At 40.7% G+C, this 17,019-nt stretch overlaps 1 protein-coding gene across 1 annotated transcript in view; it reads left to right on the forward strand.

Moving 5' to 3' along the window:
* The first annotated feature begins 810 nt into the window (after positions 1-810).
* The window catches only part of asic4a (acid-sensing (proton-gated) ion channel family member 4a), a 134,088-nt gene continuing 117,879 nt past the window's right edge, over positions 811-17,019 (forward strand). The window contains exon 1 of the mRNA XM_084725427.1: positions 811-1,834. Within this exon, the coding sequence (XP_084581553.1) occupies positions 1,259-1,834 (576 nt within the window). The 5' untranslated portion in view covers positions 811-1,258. The remainder of the gene's footprint in view (positions 1,835-17,019) is intronic.

Genomic DNA, 17,019 nt, shown 5'->3' on the forward strand with positions numbered 1-17,019 from the left:
GAGGGTAAGAGGAAGCAGATGTCTTTTGTACCCATATTCATTCTGCAGTTTTGAGTAATCTCTCCTATCTGCTGCTCCCCCGGACTTGACTTGGCACGTGTGTTTTGGAGCGGTTGAATTCACTTTTAAATATGCCTTTTCTCTGGAGGTCTCAGCCCCTTGTGATGTGACCCGCATGACTAATTCCATTTAAAGGGGAATAACATGCATTAGGGCTCTCACTTTTCTGCCTCACATTTGCATAATTTTGTTTGGCAACTTGGAAAAGGGCCATTAACAGCACTAAGACACACACTGTAAAGGATAGGGACGGAGGCAGATCAATACTTCATTTCAACATCTTTAGCAGCATCGGGGTCCAGATCAGGAGGCATTCACTAATTCAAATTCGTGCAGGAGTCTTGTGATGCTACCATTAGTTCCTGATAAGAAAACGCCGTTGTAGTGCCTCTCTTAATCTCTGACAGACACGTTCCCTCGATCAATAGTCTTTTACTTTTTTGTTGCAAAGACAAGATTGATTGCCAGGAGTTGCTTGTGCTCAATTCCACTTCTCGCACTCCTCATTATTGTTTCAATTAGGCATTCCCTAGAGACCACGCTGGGGGTAGCATTAAAAAGCGGTGACCCCCTGTGATTCACATCAAATGCCGGATGTTTGGCAGGACAACCTTTGACACCAACTTTATTCAGGTCAAGAAGTGGAAGCGCCGTCCAAACAAGTGGATTAAGCAGGCGGAGGTGGGGGGGGGCTGTCGGCTGGAAGCGCAGGGATGACCGGGGGAAGTTGCAACTCGCGCCAGTGAGGAGGAAATAATCACAATGTTACCTTCTCATGAATTATTAAGTACCCTGTGCCTATTTTAGTCCGGCTCAAAATGCTGCATTTTCATCTGTGGGTCTGAGGCAGTGTGCAAGGTTGTTTTTTTTTTTGACAGCTGTATTACTGCTGATAAGCGAGACTGTGTGAGCTGATCAAGTAGTGAGACAAGCGTTCAGAGCAGTAGCAGCACAGCAGCAGCAGCGCTCTAGTCACTAGGAGCCGTGGCGGCAGAAGCAGCAGCAGCACTATCAGTCACAGCAGAGGCAGCAGCAGCGGCGGCAGCAGCAGCAACAAACTCTCTCCTGTCTTTTTTTCCTCTTCTTTCTGGAGTTGTTTCCCGCTCAGAGGACAAAAGCCAAGGAAGTAGGAGGGAAGTGATCCAGGGCTGATAGCTGCCATCAAAAACAAAACCAAAACGCAGACCTGGCTGCCCCCATGCCTATCGAATTTGTTTGCAAAATCAAATTTGCAGAGGAGGATGAGAAGCAGAAAAGCAAGCAGGATGGGGACAAGGAGAGCCTGATCGAGGAGAGCTGCACACCTCCGGCTAAGGACTTGGCCGGGTTTGCTAACTCCTGCTCCCTTCATGGGATTAACCACATCTTTGTCTCTGGTCGCCTGGGCATCCGGCAGACTCTCTGGGCTCTTGCCTTTTTGACATCACTGGCGCTGTTTCTCTACCAAGCGGCTAAGTGTGCCATCTCATACCTGGAACACCCTCATGTCACAGCGCTGAATGAGGAGGCGACTCCGGAGATGGTTTTCCCCGCTGTGACCATCTGCAACATCAACCGCTTTCGCTTCTCCGCGCTCACCGATGCCGACATCTACCACCTGGCCAACTTGACGGGTCTGCCCCCCAAAAACAAGGATGGGCACAAACCTACCGATTTAATGTACCCTGCCCCTGACATGCAGGACATCTTCAACAGGACAGGACATCAGTTAGAAGAGATGCTCATGAGCTGCAATTTCAGTGGACAGAACTGTTCAGTCGAGGACTTCTCTGTGGTGAGTGAAAAAGTTTCTCAAAGTTCTGTCTTTGCCAACTCCGGCAATGATTTTGCTTTACTCCATCATGCTTTATTTGCTTTGCAAAAACTTTTTATTGCGTAAAACAAGTGAGGTAAAAGTAAAACTTTCACATTTTAAACACTCTGAGGAATCATACTGTACATACGTAACTTGTTCGTACAAAACTACCAATAAGCGTGAAAACAGAATGAACACTTTAAGGCAGCAGGAATTGAAATTCTCTTTGTGCTTGTACTCATCTCCAGGGGCCATGTGGTTCCCACGATGCATTTCTGCATGCAAGATTCATTGCTTTGGCTCAGTCATTGAGCTGTTTCTCTTCTCACTAAGTTCTAAGCAGCAACAGTGTTTCTCTCCAGCCGCGTGTCTCAGCCTGTACCAGAATCTATTATGTCAAAGAACAAAGGCTGCTCCTGAAGAAGAAAAACACAGCGCTGTCGTATGTGGTTGTATACTTTTTTTCGAAGGCAAACTGTGCTTTAATGCTGCCTCCAACTCCACTAGCTGAGAGTGCATGGCAACAAAATTGTCATCGAAAATAGCCGAGTCTCGTCTTCTTCTTCCTCTCTTCCGTCTCTCCCTGTCGCTCCCCCTCTCTCTTCCTGACATTGCAGAGCAGCTGCCTCTCTCCCTCTCTCTTCCTCCTCCTCCTCCTTCTCCTCCTCCTCCTCTCTGAGCTCTTGTACCTTTCAGGAGAAGGAGTAATGCTTCTTCAACGTTGTATTTCAATCTTGCTGCTGTTAAGATTAAATATTTAAAGACAGACATACATGATTTTTGCATTAGCCAGATTGACTAAAAGGAATGAAACAATTTCCATGAGAGAAGGAAAGTGTGTGTGTGAGTGTGGGATCAGGTGAAAGAGGGAGAGTTTGTGCCTGTGTTCTGTGCACTATTTATTAAAGGCACTGTCCTTGCAGGAGATGGATTTCCCCATCTCTCCTGCAGGAATAGGAATATGCAATTGCTTTAGTGATGATAAAGTGCGGGTGTCAAGTCTTAATAGGGTATGTTGAACATTGATATGCTCACCTTCCTGAGACCTAAAGATTCTGTCTTATCACGAGGATGGCACTACATTACCTCTGATGTGCCAAATCACACCAAAGAAATAATGACGTTTCACTGCTTCTCTTTTGGTTTCTCTGACTTGTTCATCTCTGTTGTCTTTGAGACAGAACCTCACATGGAGACGTAAAATTACCTGTGACACAAGAATGGATCCCCCTCCAAGAAATTTTCTCAGTTGTTCTATCAGGCAAACAAAAATGTCATGTTCCTCAGGGGGGGCTGAAAAGTTTGACGAAATTCAGTGTGAAGCAACAACATGACTCTAAAAGTTTGTAATGTGCTTCTAGCACGTTTGACGGCGATGTCCTCTGACACTTTGACACTCAGTCCTCTGTGAGTACATTAATTAGCAGACAATTCTGACATCCAGGAAATGTCTGTCCCGTGTCAGTGTATGAATCGTCCTGTAGCTCTTGTTGGACGCTGTGCGACTTCATCACAGATTAAGATCCCGTTGAAAGTTCCCTAAGCTGCTGTTTCCTCTCTGTCGGCTATGTGATCTGCATTTTCGGGGGCTGTCAGTTAGATTTGTCTCAGGCTACTTGCTGCTTCCACGCGTGACAAATCACTTACTCTCAGTCCCGGTGGGGGACACAACTGGGAGTGCATACATTGAGGGAGGACGGACTGGGAGTTGTGGGGACTGGGCAGGAGAGCAGAATGTAAAAAGTGCAAATGAGGCTCAGTTGCATGCATTCACTACTCTGTTCGTGCCTGTGTGATTGTATGTTTTATAACTTCAAATCACACATCATTTGTTACAGCAAGGAAGCCATTATTACAGGTGATGTGCTATTAATCACATGCAAGCATGTACAAAGCCACAGACACACACACATATAAAATTCTCCTGTGCACACCGGTCATTATTCTTGCTCTCATGGGGCCCTCCTTCAGGATCAGCTTCTTGTAATGTGTTTTCCTTCGATTGATCATTCAGGGAGCTCCAGATGTTTGATTTTAGTAATAGCTACATGGATGTGGTTCTCATGGGAAAATTACATGATGAAATGTAATTGGAACATTTTCTGACATTGTAGCTCCTCTGTAAACAGACCATGCTTGGTGCAATAGACCTGTGGTTAGTATTTAGTTTTATTCCACAAAGAATTGCAAGAAATTTCACTTTTGCATGCGTGGGGTGTTTTAACATACTTGATTCACAAAAAAATCATAAATATGTTGTCATTCCATATGAAGTTATTAGTTTTACAGAAAACCATGAAATTCTTCTGTACATTCAAAATAGTTAAATAAATACGAGTGCCTGGCTGTTCTAATTTATGGCAGAAAAATACATAATCACGTAGCAGAGAAATTTGTTTTCCTCTTTCCAGCATCGTGGACCAGCGTGATAATTTGACGTAGGTAATAAGGCCATTCTTTATAATTAAAGATTACATTATTGACTTGGATTAATCACAGAAGATAAAGCTGATTCAACAAGCCATGAATAAATAGATTATTTTTTTCTTCCAGTCTAACTCTGAATAATTGTTCATCTATTGTGTGGTGCTGTCGCAGAGATGAGCAGCGAGCCCTTTGGCTTTTTTTAAACAGAGCTCTGAATTGGTTTGCTCTGACTCTCAGCTGTGTTTGCTGCTGCATTATCAGATTTTGCTCTCAGCAAGGACAGATCCCTTCTGCATATATTCATGGAGATAACTAAACAGCTATAGGGTGGCATGTGAGGTGATCTATAAAAACCCAGGTTAACGGGGACAACAACGAGGAGCCCTCCACCTGCAATCTGTCATTACACTGACTGAAGCCCCTATTGTGTGTTTTATAGATAATTGAATGTTTAATAGTGTAAGCCTCAGATGATGTTCACCCCCCTCCCTCATCCTGTCCTTCATAGTGGAATGAAATCTAAAACCATCTTATTGTAAAGAAATGGCGCCAAATAGAAATTATTGTGAGCTGATTTCAATAATACTGCCCCAGATATTATGAACAAACAAAAAACACATTTACAGCCTAAATACGAAGACTTCAATTAAATCTTGATGATAATGAACTGTGGCTATAGCATGCGCTTAAACCTAGAAGACTTTGCACATAGAGTAGGGCAGCACTGAGTGTGTGGTGTGTGAATTAAACCCACAGCATCTTGTTTGTATCCACGATGTGTGGTATAAGACTGACGTGAAATCACACAGAGAGGAGTCAAAAATTACAACATGTCTGGGTTGCTCTTTATTTTACAGTACACTAATAAGATGTAACAAGGTGTGTTTTGTATTGTATTGGACAAAAGTAGAAATAATGTTCTTTATTAGACACTATTAAACCCTTTATTAGACCCTTATTAGACTTAATTAGGGACACATTACAACAGAACTATGCCGTAAACTGAATTGTATTATTTTCCTCTGTTAAACTCTTTTAGACTTTATTAGAGGGAAATTAGAGACAGATTACAACAAACTGTACTGTAAACTACAGTGAAATCACATATCTGCTATACGACACGACAATTGGCAGTAACTCACACAAATTATTTCTTTACCTTTATAATTTTGGTCTTCATTTGGCGGTAGATGTAATTTCACTTTAGTTTACAGTACGGTTCTGTTGTTCTGTGTCCCTGAGTACCATATATGAAAGTCTGTCTAATAAAGAACATATTATTTCTGTTTTAAGTCTAATTATACACAAAATGTGGCTTGTTGCATCTTATCAGTTTACTGTAAAATAAAGAGCGATCTCTGTTTGCTACAGCAGCTTTACTTACATTTTGAAACAAGTTTGACATTTTCCTGCTGTGTGAAAGCCATTCAAAGATTTTATTTTTAACTTTAAGGTACAAGGTTGCACCCACCACTTTCAGGGTCTCTCTAGCCTGATGCTGTGTGGGTTTGCGAGCCAGTGCCTCTGGAAAGACATGTGAGTGTGATCATCCCCGTTACTGCAAGAAAAACCTTTGGCGTTGTCTGCGAGTCCTGTGAAAACACTTGTGCACAGTGTTTCATTCTCATATGTGATTTCACTTTAGTTTACAGTGCAGTTCTCTCGTAATGTTTCCATAATTACCATCTAATATAGTAGAAATTAATAAAGTAAAATAAAGGGCGACCCATGTCTGCCACAGCAGCTTCCATTCTGAAACAAGATGATTTTCCTGTCATGTTAAAGCCACGTACGGATTTCATTTTTAACTTTCAGGCGCAAGGTCGCACCACATGTCAGTCTCTCTGGCCTGATGTGGTGTGTAAGATGTGGTTTTCGAGCCATTGCCTCTGTGGAAAGACACACAAGTGTGATCGTCCCTGCTACCGCAAGAAAAACCTTTGGCGTTGTCTGCAAGTGTTGTGAAAACTCATGCACAGGCTCTCATCCTCAGATTTATATGTATTTTTGTGTGTGTGTGTGTATATGTGTGAAAATGTGCTGTCTACATGTGCAGATGACTGTAAGAGTGACATCCACTCCCCTAGTGGGTCCGATGTCTGCACACCCCTTAACAGCATACCCACCCACCCACACACACACGCATGTCTCGCCGAGCCTCCCACCTTCCCCCTGGTGGAGAGCGCAGAGTGTGGGAGCGTGAAAGTGACTGGCTATCTGGACTGGCTTTCGTCTCCAACCGCCTGTCAATTAGCCGTCTACAGTTCCACTGCTGTGGGTGTCCCTGCAGCTTAGTATGCTGTCTGATATCTGATCCACACATCCCACCCTGGAGGCCAGCGCTGAGCATTACTACACCCCCCCCCCACTCCCACACCGCCTCCCCCTCCACCACCCATAAACAAACAAATTCACACATTGTCTTTTTTGTTGTCTTTCTCTTTCGTGCAATATGCAAAAAGAAAAATAACTGATCCCGTATCTTTCAAGGCTAGAGGGAGGACTGCTGCTTGTGCAACCCACTTCAGTCCCGCTGCACTCCTTCCCCACCGTCTCCTCCTCCTCCTCCTCCAGCATATGAGAGGAAGATGAATTACAGTGCAATTGGTCGGCTGCTCCTCCTGATATGCATCACCACTGTCTAATCAGATGAAGCCCACCTGTGACCAGCCACCGGATAACACCAATATGCAAACAGTTTATATTTGGGAAGATTTACCTTTTCTATCACTGCCTGAGCTGGTTTTAAAACCCCTCGCTGTGCCACGGTTTGGAGCGCTCGGTTTGATGAGGAGAATCTGCGGCTCAGGGACGGCTTTTAACTCACCGATAAAGGCTTCCGATGTTGTGGTACAGCTAAACCCCCTTCCCCTAACCCCTGGGAGTCTTTTACTCACACAGACATTTGTCTCTTTCTGACAAGTCATACACCAAGCCGTTGGTAGTGTTAATGTGGCTGCACACACACACAAACCTGTGTATTTAGTGTGTATAGTGCAGATAGAACACTTCCCCATACAAACACACACACAGGTTTCGTCACAGATTGAGAGAGTTGGCTCGCAAGATTGATCATGACTCCTGACTGGGTGCCCCTCCCTCTCTGGAGGATCAATACATCCTTCAGTCAGATTGCTTCCCTGCCCTTCCTACTCCAAGCCTGGTGTGACTAATTATCTTGTGCCTGTGTTTTGGGCCCAGTCTCAGCTGCATTTGTTAATGCCGCTAGAGTTGGTGAGGAATTTGATCTTTAGAACAAGATATCTGTTTGTTTTAGCGTATATCCAGCCCAAATCAATCAATATACACTGTCTACCTTTTCCCTAAAGGGCGCTGAAATGATCGAGCAACACGAGATGACTCACAGCTTGCACTGTGTGGGGATGGGGAGGAATGAGCATTTTGATAAAGCGAAATCAAATTTAAAGTCGAATACAAAAGTCAGAATAGAAGTTTTTCAAATGTAGTTGACTGGAAGAAGTGCTCGGTCTGCATTAGTATCCGCCTAATAAAGAGCAAGAGGGAATTTTGATGGAGATTTCACCCTTGGGCCTGATTAGATTGCTCAGAAATTTAACACAAAGATTTCTAAACTTGAATTGAGTGCTGCAGGGATGTATTTTTGTGGGCCAGGCAGGAACTTAGTTTTGTTCAGCAAAATAATCTTCCCAAACGACAACCACTTTTCTGATTTTTGAAGCATAAATGCAATATAGCCAGAAGTGAAAATCTAACATCAGGCTATAAAGTAATTAATGCTTCTGACAACGTCTGCAGTCTCATTTAGCCACTTGTTAGCAACCTTTTTTAAAACACATAAAAGCTTAAAAAATCATAGGTGGGGTATCTACTGATTTTGTTTTGTGGAACAAATGTCAAAATCTTTTAATCTTATGTGAACCACAGACCTTATTTCAGACAAATAACGCAAAAAAAACCCCACTAGCTTTGAGACGAGGGAACCGTATGTGATGATATGCTAATTCATTTCCGGGTTTTCAAACACATTCCTGTAGCACTATTCGTTCTCGCAAATAGAAAGTGTAGAATGTCTGTGCTTCAGATTATGACGCTGTAGATACACCACTAGCATCATTTCTAATGGTTTTCTCAGACGTTCAGTCAGATGATGTAGTATAAAAATTATTTTGAGACGGTGACCTCCGATTTAGTTCAATTTAATTTTATTTGTATAGTGCCAAATCATAACAAAGCGATCTCAGGACTCATTTCATATAGAGCAGATATAGACTGTACTGTAACACCAATAGTTCTTCCCAAGAGCAAGCACTGAGCCAACTGTGGTGAGGAAAAACTTCCTTTTAACAGGCAGAAACCTCAAGCAGACAGACCCTTTTTTAATGGTGGGCAGCCATCCACAGGAGGAGAGAGAGGAGGAGAGAGGGAGAGGTGGCGGTGGAGTGGGGGAGTGGCTGACAGGAGACGGGTTTGTGTTGTGTGACACCAAAAGTCTTCTTTTTAAGATGTTACGTAAGTTATGTTCTGTACTTAAAAGAAACTTAGTTCAACCCAAACCATGATCTTTTCCTAAAGTTACCCAACTACCCAAGTGTTTTTTGTTTTCTTTAAAAAGTCATGGTTGCGTATTTATTATGGCTAACTTGATCACAGAGATGTGCAAGTGCAAAACTGAAGATAGCAGATTACCTACAGCAGGACTGTACAGTTTTAATAACAATCAGGCCAGATCAGTCTATTTGCTCTGGAATTCCCCATTTTCACAATCAGCGTTACATCTCTTTAGCTCTGAGAGAGACATTTTGAAGCTTGTTGTTAGCCTAGCTAACATGAGTTCCTCTCTGGCCCACCGGCCCAGAGTGCAACACAAGGCTTGACTGAGCGAATGGCAGATGTGGAGCAGCTGTAATCCCATTGCAACCAATCACAGCACATAGATGCCTTAAAAGATATCTGTTCTCATGATGCAGGTTCAGATGTCTCAAAGTAGAAGATACTTATCTCTTTATTTATCGTATCATACACACGTCAGCTGGATTTGCAGGCAGCCTCTTGCGGGCTATAGAAAAATTCAAAAGAGCTGCATCCAAAGGCCAGACCCACAGCGGCATAGTTTGAGGCGTGGGGCTACTGACCAAGCTGCCATGTTTGACAACCTAGGCGTGAGGTACCTACGTACATTCTCCCCTCTCAGTGTCCATATTGCAGATGTTCCTCACATTCACAGTGCTAATAAATTATGGCATTTTCAAGTTGGGTCTCTCTACATTACCTGTTGGAAAGATTTAATCTCTGGCTACTCAAAGCACTGCCCACAATGCCAGTATCATTCCCCAGGATCATCTTAGAAGGAGCTCATTAAGTAGTTTATTTAAGAAAAGGCTGTGATCTCTGCTTTAATAAAGCTAATAAATGATTTTAGTGGTGAGTGTGCATTTTTCTTAAAAATATAGTTGATTTAAACTCCATTTCGGTTAATGAAGTATTCCAGCACTCCTGCACATCCGTCATAATGAGGCTTTTTTTTGCAGTTTACAGTGATGATGAATAGCATTCACTGTGCTGATAACTATGATTATGAAAGCCTTTGGCCAAGCACACTTTAAATGCACACTTTTCTTCTTAGCTGCCAATGTGAGCTTTTTATTTTGTCATGTCTCAGAGTCTCTGAATACATTAGTGGAAATTCCTCTGAAAAATTAACCAAGCTTGCTTTTAGGCCACCGCCACATAATGGGTTCGTGCTTCTTCATTTCCCTCGCTCATACGGTTTAATTACTTTGCGAGAGATAGCACATGAAGGAGGTGGACAAAAAAATAGAGACACCTTACAATGTAATTCAGTTTAATGTGATAGTGTTATTTTTGTAAATAAAAAAAGCAAACTAACATTTCAAAATCCATTAATCCATCCAAATAAAAACAAGTAGAAAGCATTTTCAGAATCTTGATGAAAACTGAAATGTTTTCTGAAAGATGGGCTGAGACAAAACAAAATCTGCTTATTTTTCTTTATGTCAGTGGAAGAAATTTCCAGTTTGCTTGGGCTGATATGACTCACTGAGGAAATGCACTTTTGAGATCGTGGACTTGAGCCACCAAATTATAGGTTTTAAATGAGGGAGCAGTGTGTGGGATCATTTTGAGTGCACACCAGAAAGTATCAAACTTAAACGCTTAATGTCTTCTGGCAGCTGTTTCAGAATTTGAACTGAAAGGAAAAGATCCCAAAATATTCAAAACACACCTCAACTGTCGCAGTAAAGATGTGTGAAGACAGGGAAGGCTAAAATGATAGCTAACAATACCAGAGCTCGCATGAAGGAGTGAAAAGCGGTCACCCCACAGCGTAACACCATGCTTCAGTGAAGCTGCTGAGGAATACGAACTGGGGAGGGAAGCAGCTGTGGTGACTTCATAAGATAAATCTGAGATGTCGACCACATGATGTGAAACACTTGCCTTCAAAAAGTACTGAGCCAAGCTTGAACCAAAGTTTCTGATGCCCAGTGGTGTGCCAGTTTGTCGGGTTATACTTTATAATGACCATCATTAATAAATAGTAAAAGGATAGTTGATTAAACTTTTTCACTGTTAACCAATAATGAAAAGATCATTATGTTTACTAAATATTAGTGATGCTACAATTCATGTTAATTTATTATTTGTTTGTGTAATATTAAATGTCATCCAACACGAAGCATCATCAATGTAAAAACAAAGTAAGCAAGTAAATAAAAATATGATTAGTAAAATAATTAGTTTAGAAATTATATATTGAATCATAGCTGATAAGAGATGTTCATTCTGATTAAAAAAGTAAAATAACAGGTTACTGTTGCACACATTCTAACATTTAATTACACGGTTTTGTTAAGTGCTCGATTCTGATTGGTCAATTTCAGTCTTCTAAAGTTTATTATTTCTGTAAAGCAGACTGTTGCTATGCATAACAGAATGTTGCTATGGCTGTAGCTGTGATAATATACTCTAGAGTAGCAATAAAATTATTTTTAACCGTAACCATTTAACCATGTAACCATGTAATAAGCAGGATAATGCACAGTGAGCAGGTCATTATTGCAAAATAAACCCTTTCAGGTTGTTTCTGATCACTTTTAAATCCGTAAAATCATTTAAAATATTAATTAATTTGTATTTTTTGTAAGTAACCATGTAATAAGTGGGATAATGTACAGTCAACAGGTATTATTGCAAAATAAACTTCCTCAGGATGATTCTGATTGGTCAATTACAGAATCCTAATGTCTGTCATTTCAGTGTAGCAGACAGTTGCTATGAAGAACAATCTGTTGCCATGGAAGCAGTTCTGATCATAGACTAGAGGAGCAAAAAAATTGTTTATATCAATATTTTGCATCAAATTATTGATTTATTTTTGTAAGTAACCATGTAATAACCGGGATAATGTACAGTGAGCAGGTCATTATTGGCAAATAAACCTGGCAGGGTTTATTCAACAAGATAATGACCTGCTCACTGCACATTATCCCTTACTTACTGTTTTTTTTGGCTTGTGTATTTCCAAATTGAGGTAAAACTACACTGAAATGTTTTTGTCCAAATTAACTAAAACCTGAAGCAGATATGGTTAAAACTTCGATTGTGAGAGCGGGGTGTTAAATCCCCTCTGTGCGTGTTTCTAAGGCAGTGGTTGGTTTGCAGGAACAGTATGAACACCTTACAATCCATTGTTTTGTATTTCCCCTCACAGTGGGTACATCCTGTGTATCTGATATTTTGAATAGATTTGAAATGTAGAAATCATGGCCAGTGTGACTTGGATGAAAATGTCAGTCGGCTACAACTCAGCCGATGGAAATAGCATACAGCACAAATGTCACAGTGAATATTTACCCCTGGCATAGTCTGAACATGAGGGCTTCGTCTGTCCGCTTGGCTGGACACTTGGCCCTTATTCTGAATTATGTCTAATGTCACACACTTGCCCGTGCCCCTTGCTGCTTTTTCGGGTTTGTTGCCACACACATTGCACATAATGTTGGCTCAATGCACATGCTTTTTAACGTCCATTTTCTGTCTCTTTTTGCCTTTCTGGGTACATTACGTTGGCTTCAGTTATGCAAACAAGGTTTGAGCTACAGCACATAACACTAAGGTGTCATGACAGGTGTGATATTTTGTCTGAATCTATATGACTGTGTGGTGTAAACCACCTGAACAGGCCTTCCTGTATGATGATGTTTGGCATACCTTGTAGCCTCCTCTTGGGAGATGCAGGCAATGATTTGTCAAACAGCTTGGAGGCTGGGTCAGCAGCAAATGCGTCAGATGCATGTTTTTTTTCTCCTGTGTAATGTTCATACTGACTGAAAATCCCTGACATTCTATATTACTTAATAATGTACACCGAGCTTATGGAACAAAACGAAAATGCTGAATAATTCAAGCTAATGCCTTCCTAATGTCAGTAGCTGCTACTGGCCTTCAGCGAGGCCATTTGCTGTGGAGGGACCCTGCTTATGTTTCTATACTGTTTTGTAAAGCGAAAAGAAATCAATGGCAGATTAAACATTTTCATCAAATTCAAATTAAGGTTGTCCTTGTTTTTATTATAGCTGTTCAAGAGCTATGGCACTGTTGCAGATGAAGCACTTAAATCACAATAACCAACAAAATTAGAAGGATTTTCCTGACTGGGGTGCCTTTGTTGGTCAGTGGCCTCCATTTCAGACCGGGACTGAACGATAAAAAGAAAAAGAAAAATCTTATTGTGATTCATCAGACCAATATTATGAATAAACTTGCAGTTATTTTACTGTATATAAATAGATCTATCTCTATCCACTCTAACTCCATTATTGCTCAATTTAACCGTTACCCTGTGAACATCTGCTCCCCCTACTCTTCTAAAAGACTATTAAAGATTTCTTACGATTCATAAACTAGGTAACTCGTCTGGCAAACTTTCAGCATTAATTCGAACTCTAATTGACATGAAACGTAGAAACAACAAAACAAGTTACGGACCAGAATAGAACTTTCAAAGGGGGACGGTTGGAGCGTTGTTGTCAAAGACATGAATAATTCAACTTAGCATGTTTCCTTAATCTCTGATGACATATTATGGTCGTTTAATGATTTATTACCATAAATATATTACAGTTTTCTCCTTTAAAATATGCACAAATATACTACGAGGTATACAAGGTGACAAAACAAGCTGCCAACATAATGTTCACAACTCTGCGTTGTAGCTGCTTGAGCTAACAGGGATGCTAGCTTCTCAGACTAACAGATGGAACTACTTCAAGTCCTCGAGGTCCTGATTCAAAACCGGTGACACATTTAAAAAAACGGTGTGCTTCAAAGTTTAACGTCTGAGATTCTGACAGCTGTTTGTTCAGCAGCTGTCTGTTACACTCAACAACAGAAGCAAGATGCTAGTTTGAACAGCCCACTCACTTTTATTCAAAATTAGCCGTAGTCTTAGATGAGGCTGTCATGTGTTAAGACAACAGACCCTCGTGCAGAGAGAGTGAGTATTAACCACAGTTAGTAATGACAACAGCAAAGGTTTATTATTTGTTGCTAACTCACAGAATTAATGTTAATTAACAACAGATGAGGAAATTTTCTAGGGAAATCAGTGGTTGCTGCCTTAACTTTCTGCTTGTCACTGTTTATACACTGAATTATATTAGTTATAATTAAAATTGCGATTTGAAAATTCAGCTTATTAAAATTATTATTTCAGTTTAAAAGAATTAATTGATTGTTTTGCATCCTATTCTCCTTTGTCTATCTTGCTCTCTACTTTCTGCTTACCTTCACAATAATGAATTTATTTTTGCTTTTCACATGTAAATAACTGACACAGGCCTGAAGTACAGCTCATCAGACTCTCCAGACGTATGAATATTGTACATGCAGACCTTTATTATAACAGTAAATATTTATTTTTCCCCTCAACATACAATAACCTACCATTTCTCTTTTCCCTCCCTCTCAGACTTGTAATGTCCACCTCTTGTTTGGGCAACATGACAGTAAAATCTTTCACCCGACGTTGGCAGCTTTGTCATCAGACTCTGTCCATGTTGACAAAACACTTGACCTTCAGGTGCAGCGAAATGTCATCTGATTTAGCACGCCCACTTTGAATTGCCACCACTCATTTTGTCACCCAAGCGCTGCATTTTGGTTAGGGATTGTCAGCGCAAATGCATTACGGTATAATGAGCTCGCTTTAAGCAGGAGGATCACGCGCATCATGAGTCCTAATAGCATTTGCATAGCTGTTGCTGCATATCTGCGTGTGTGTATGTGTGCGTGCGCGTTTCACTATAATTGTAAAGAATACGAAGATAGATGAATATCCATTACATGCTATTCTTAAGCTTTGATACCAATTTGTTGGTCAAATAAATGTGAAACATCCAGCCCTCTTTTGCCCTGCATAGCAGAGATTTGTGGAGTACAAATCTTTGAAGTGGCATTCATGCTGAAAACCATGATTTTATCCAAAATGACAGGGAGTGAAGCCATGATGCACAGAGGTCTTGCAACTTTAAAGATGATATCGCAGATTGCTTTATCATTATACATGTATAAACCAATGTTTCATTTATGTTTAGAAAACACAGTGTCGACCCCCTTTTTTTTCCCCCTAATTCATGCTTCTCGTTCTTTTAGCACGGTAGCTTTTTGTCCACTATAAGGTCTGTCGAACTGTATTTACCTACATTCCTCATGTCCCTTCCTCACGTGACGCTGAGCCACCGTCAGGCATGTTTGTTTAAACAAGCGTGTAACTGTAGTCATGTTCCCCAATGGTGTTGTCAAGATTAATTCTGTGTTTTCCTAATGCATGCTAATGAGAAAGTTGTGTGCATTTGATTGTCAATAATGTGAAATACGGCCCTGCTCCCTAAATGCTGTCTCCGTTCAATAACCTATTAAAGTTGAATCACAGATAACTTGGCGCGCATCAGGAAAGCAATCTGAAATTTGTGCTGACATTGATCCAGGAGGAAGGAGACCTATTGCTCCGATTAACACTGTTGCCCCAGGAGAGGAGTCCCTTGGCCATTAATAGCCCACTGTCCTAGATTTTACTTAGACCATATAAAATGCTTTTATTTATGAGACATATAGGGGCAAAGCGTCAGAGACAGAGAATAGTTCTGACCTTTTTAACTGTCTGTGGGAGCAGTGTTGGTGAGCACAGCATTATCATTTCTAGGTATTACTAGTACTGTTATTATTATTATTACTGTTCACTTAGGCACTAGACGAGATGTGGATTTATGCTGAGAAATCTGCTCTCACAGTCAATGATCATAAAGCTAACAAAAATATTGGAAAGTTAAATTTGTTGAAGACAACTAAAGTAAGAAAGTTTGCATTTTGTGGCACAAACAGTTGAACTTCAGCACTTTTGTCCAGTTAGTACTAATGGTAAAGTTTGAGCGCCTATATGAACCAGAATGCATTGCAAAACTGCAATGATTTGTACATAGACAAGATATTTAACGTTCAAACTGATAAACTTAATTGTTTTTTGTAAATATACACTCATTATGAATTTGATGCCTGTTTCAGTTGGGAAAAACTGGGAAAGTTGAAGATGCACAGAAACAGGTGACAGTAACATAATTAGGTTTTAAAGGGGCAACCTCGAAAGGCTCAGTCGTTCATGCATGGATAGGGTGAGGTTCACCACCATGTGAAAAAACTGCATGGGCAAATAGTCCAACAGTTAAAGAACAGTGTTTCTCAACACAAAATTTCCAGGAATTTATGGATTGCACCACCGACAATCCATAATACTATTAATAAAAGATTCAGAGAATCTGAAGAAATCTCTGCACGTAAGAGGCAAGGCCAAAAACCAGCATTGAATGTCTGTGACTTTCAATCCCCCGGGCAGCACTGCATTAAATACTGACATGATTATGTAAAGGATATCACTACATGGGCTTGGGAACACTTTGGAAAACTGTTGTAGGTGAAGACAATTTTCCACATTTCAAATTGTTTTTCAAAATCATGGATGCCATTTTTTTCTGAGCTAAAGAGGAAAAGGACCATCCACATCGTCACCAGCGCAAAGTTCAAAAGCCATGGTCTGTGATGTTATGGGGGTGTGTTAGTGCCCATGGCATCATGGGTAACAGTCACATCTGTGAAGGCACATAAAAGGCGTGTACAGGTTTTGGAGCAACATATGCTGCCATCCAGATGAGGTTTGTTTCAGGGACGTCCCTCCCTGCTTATTTCAGCAAGACAAATCCTGCATGCGTTACAACAGTAGAAGAGTTCAGGTACTAGACTGACCTGCCTGCAGTCCAGACCTGTCTCTCATTGAAAATGTGTGGTGCATTATGAAGCACAAAACTTCAACACTTAGTGTCCTCAGTTCCCAAAAAGAAAATGTGATGCATCACCATGGTAAACATTCCCCTGTCCAAACATTCCTGGAATGAGTGTATATTTACAAAAAAAAAAAAAGTTTACTAGTGTGAACATTAAATATCTTGACTTTGCACTGTATTCAGTTGAATAGGATTTGCAAATCATTGCATTCTGTTTTTATTTAAGTTTTATTCACCACCCCAACTTTTTTGGAATTGCGGTTGTGTATTTTGACAAAACAAATTTGCAGAATTTATGCTTGATTTCTAAGAGACAGCGCTGAATGATAAGTCAGCGACTTCTTGTCTTTATTCCTCACGTTTTGAAGATATACTGTGTGTATCCTCAGCTTTTGTTTT

Source organism: Lutjanus erythropterus, chromosome 8 (assembly GCF_056507025.1).
Source record: "Lutjanus erythropterus isolate fLutEry1 chromosome 8, fLutEry1.hap2, whole genome shotgun sequence".
Lineage (NCBI taxonomy): Eukaryota > Metazoa > Chordata > Actinopteri > Lutjaniformes > Lutjanidae > Lutjanus > Lutjanus erythropterus.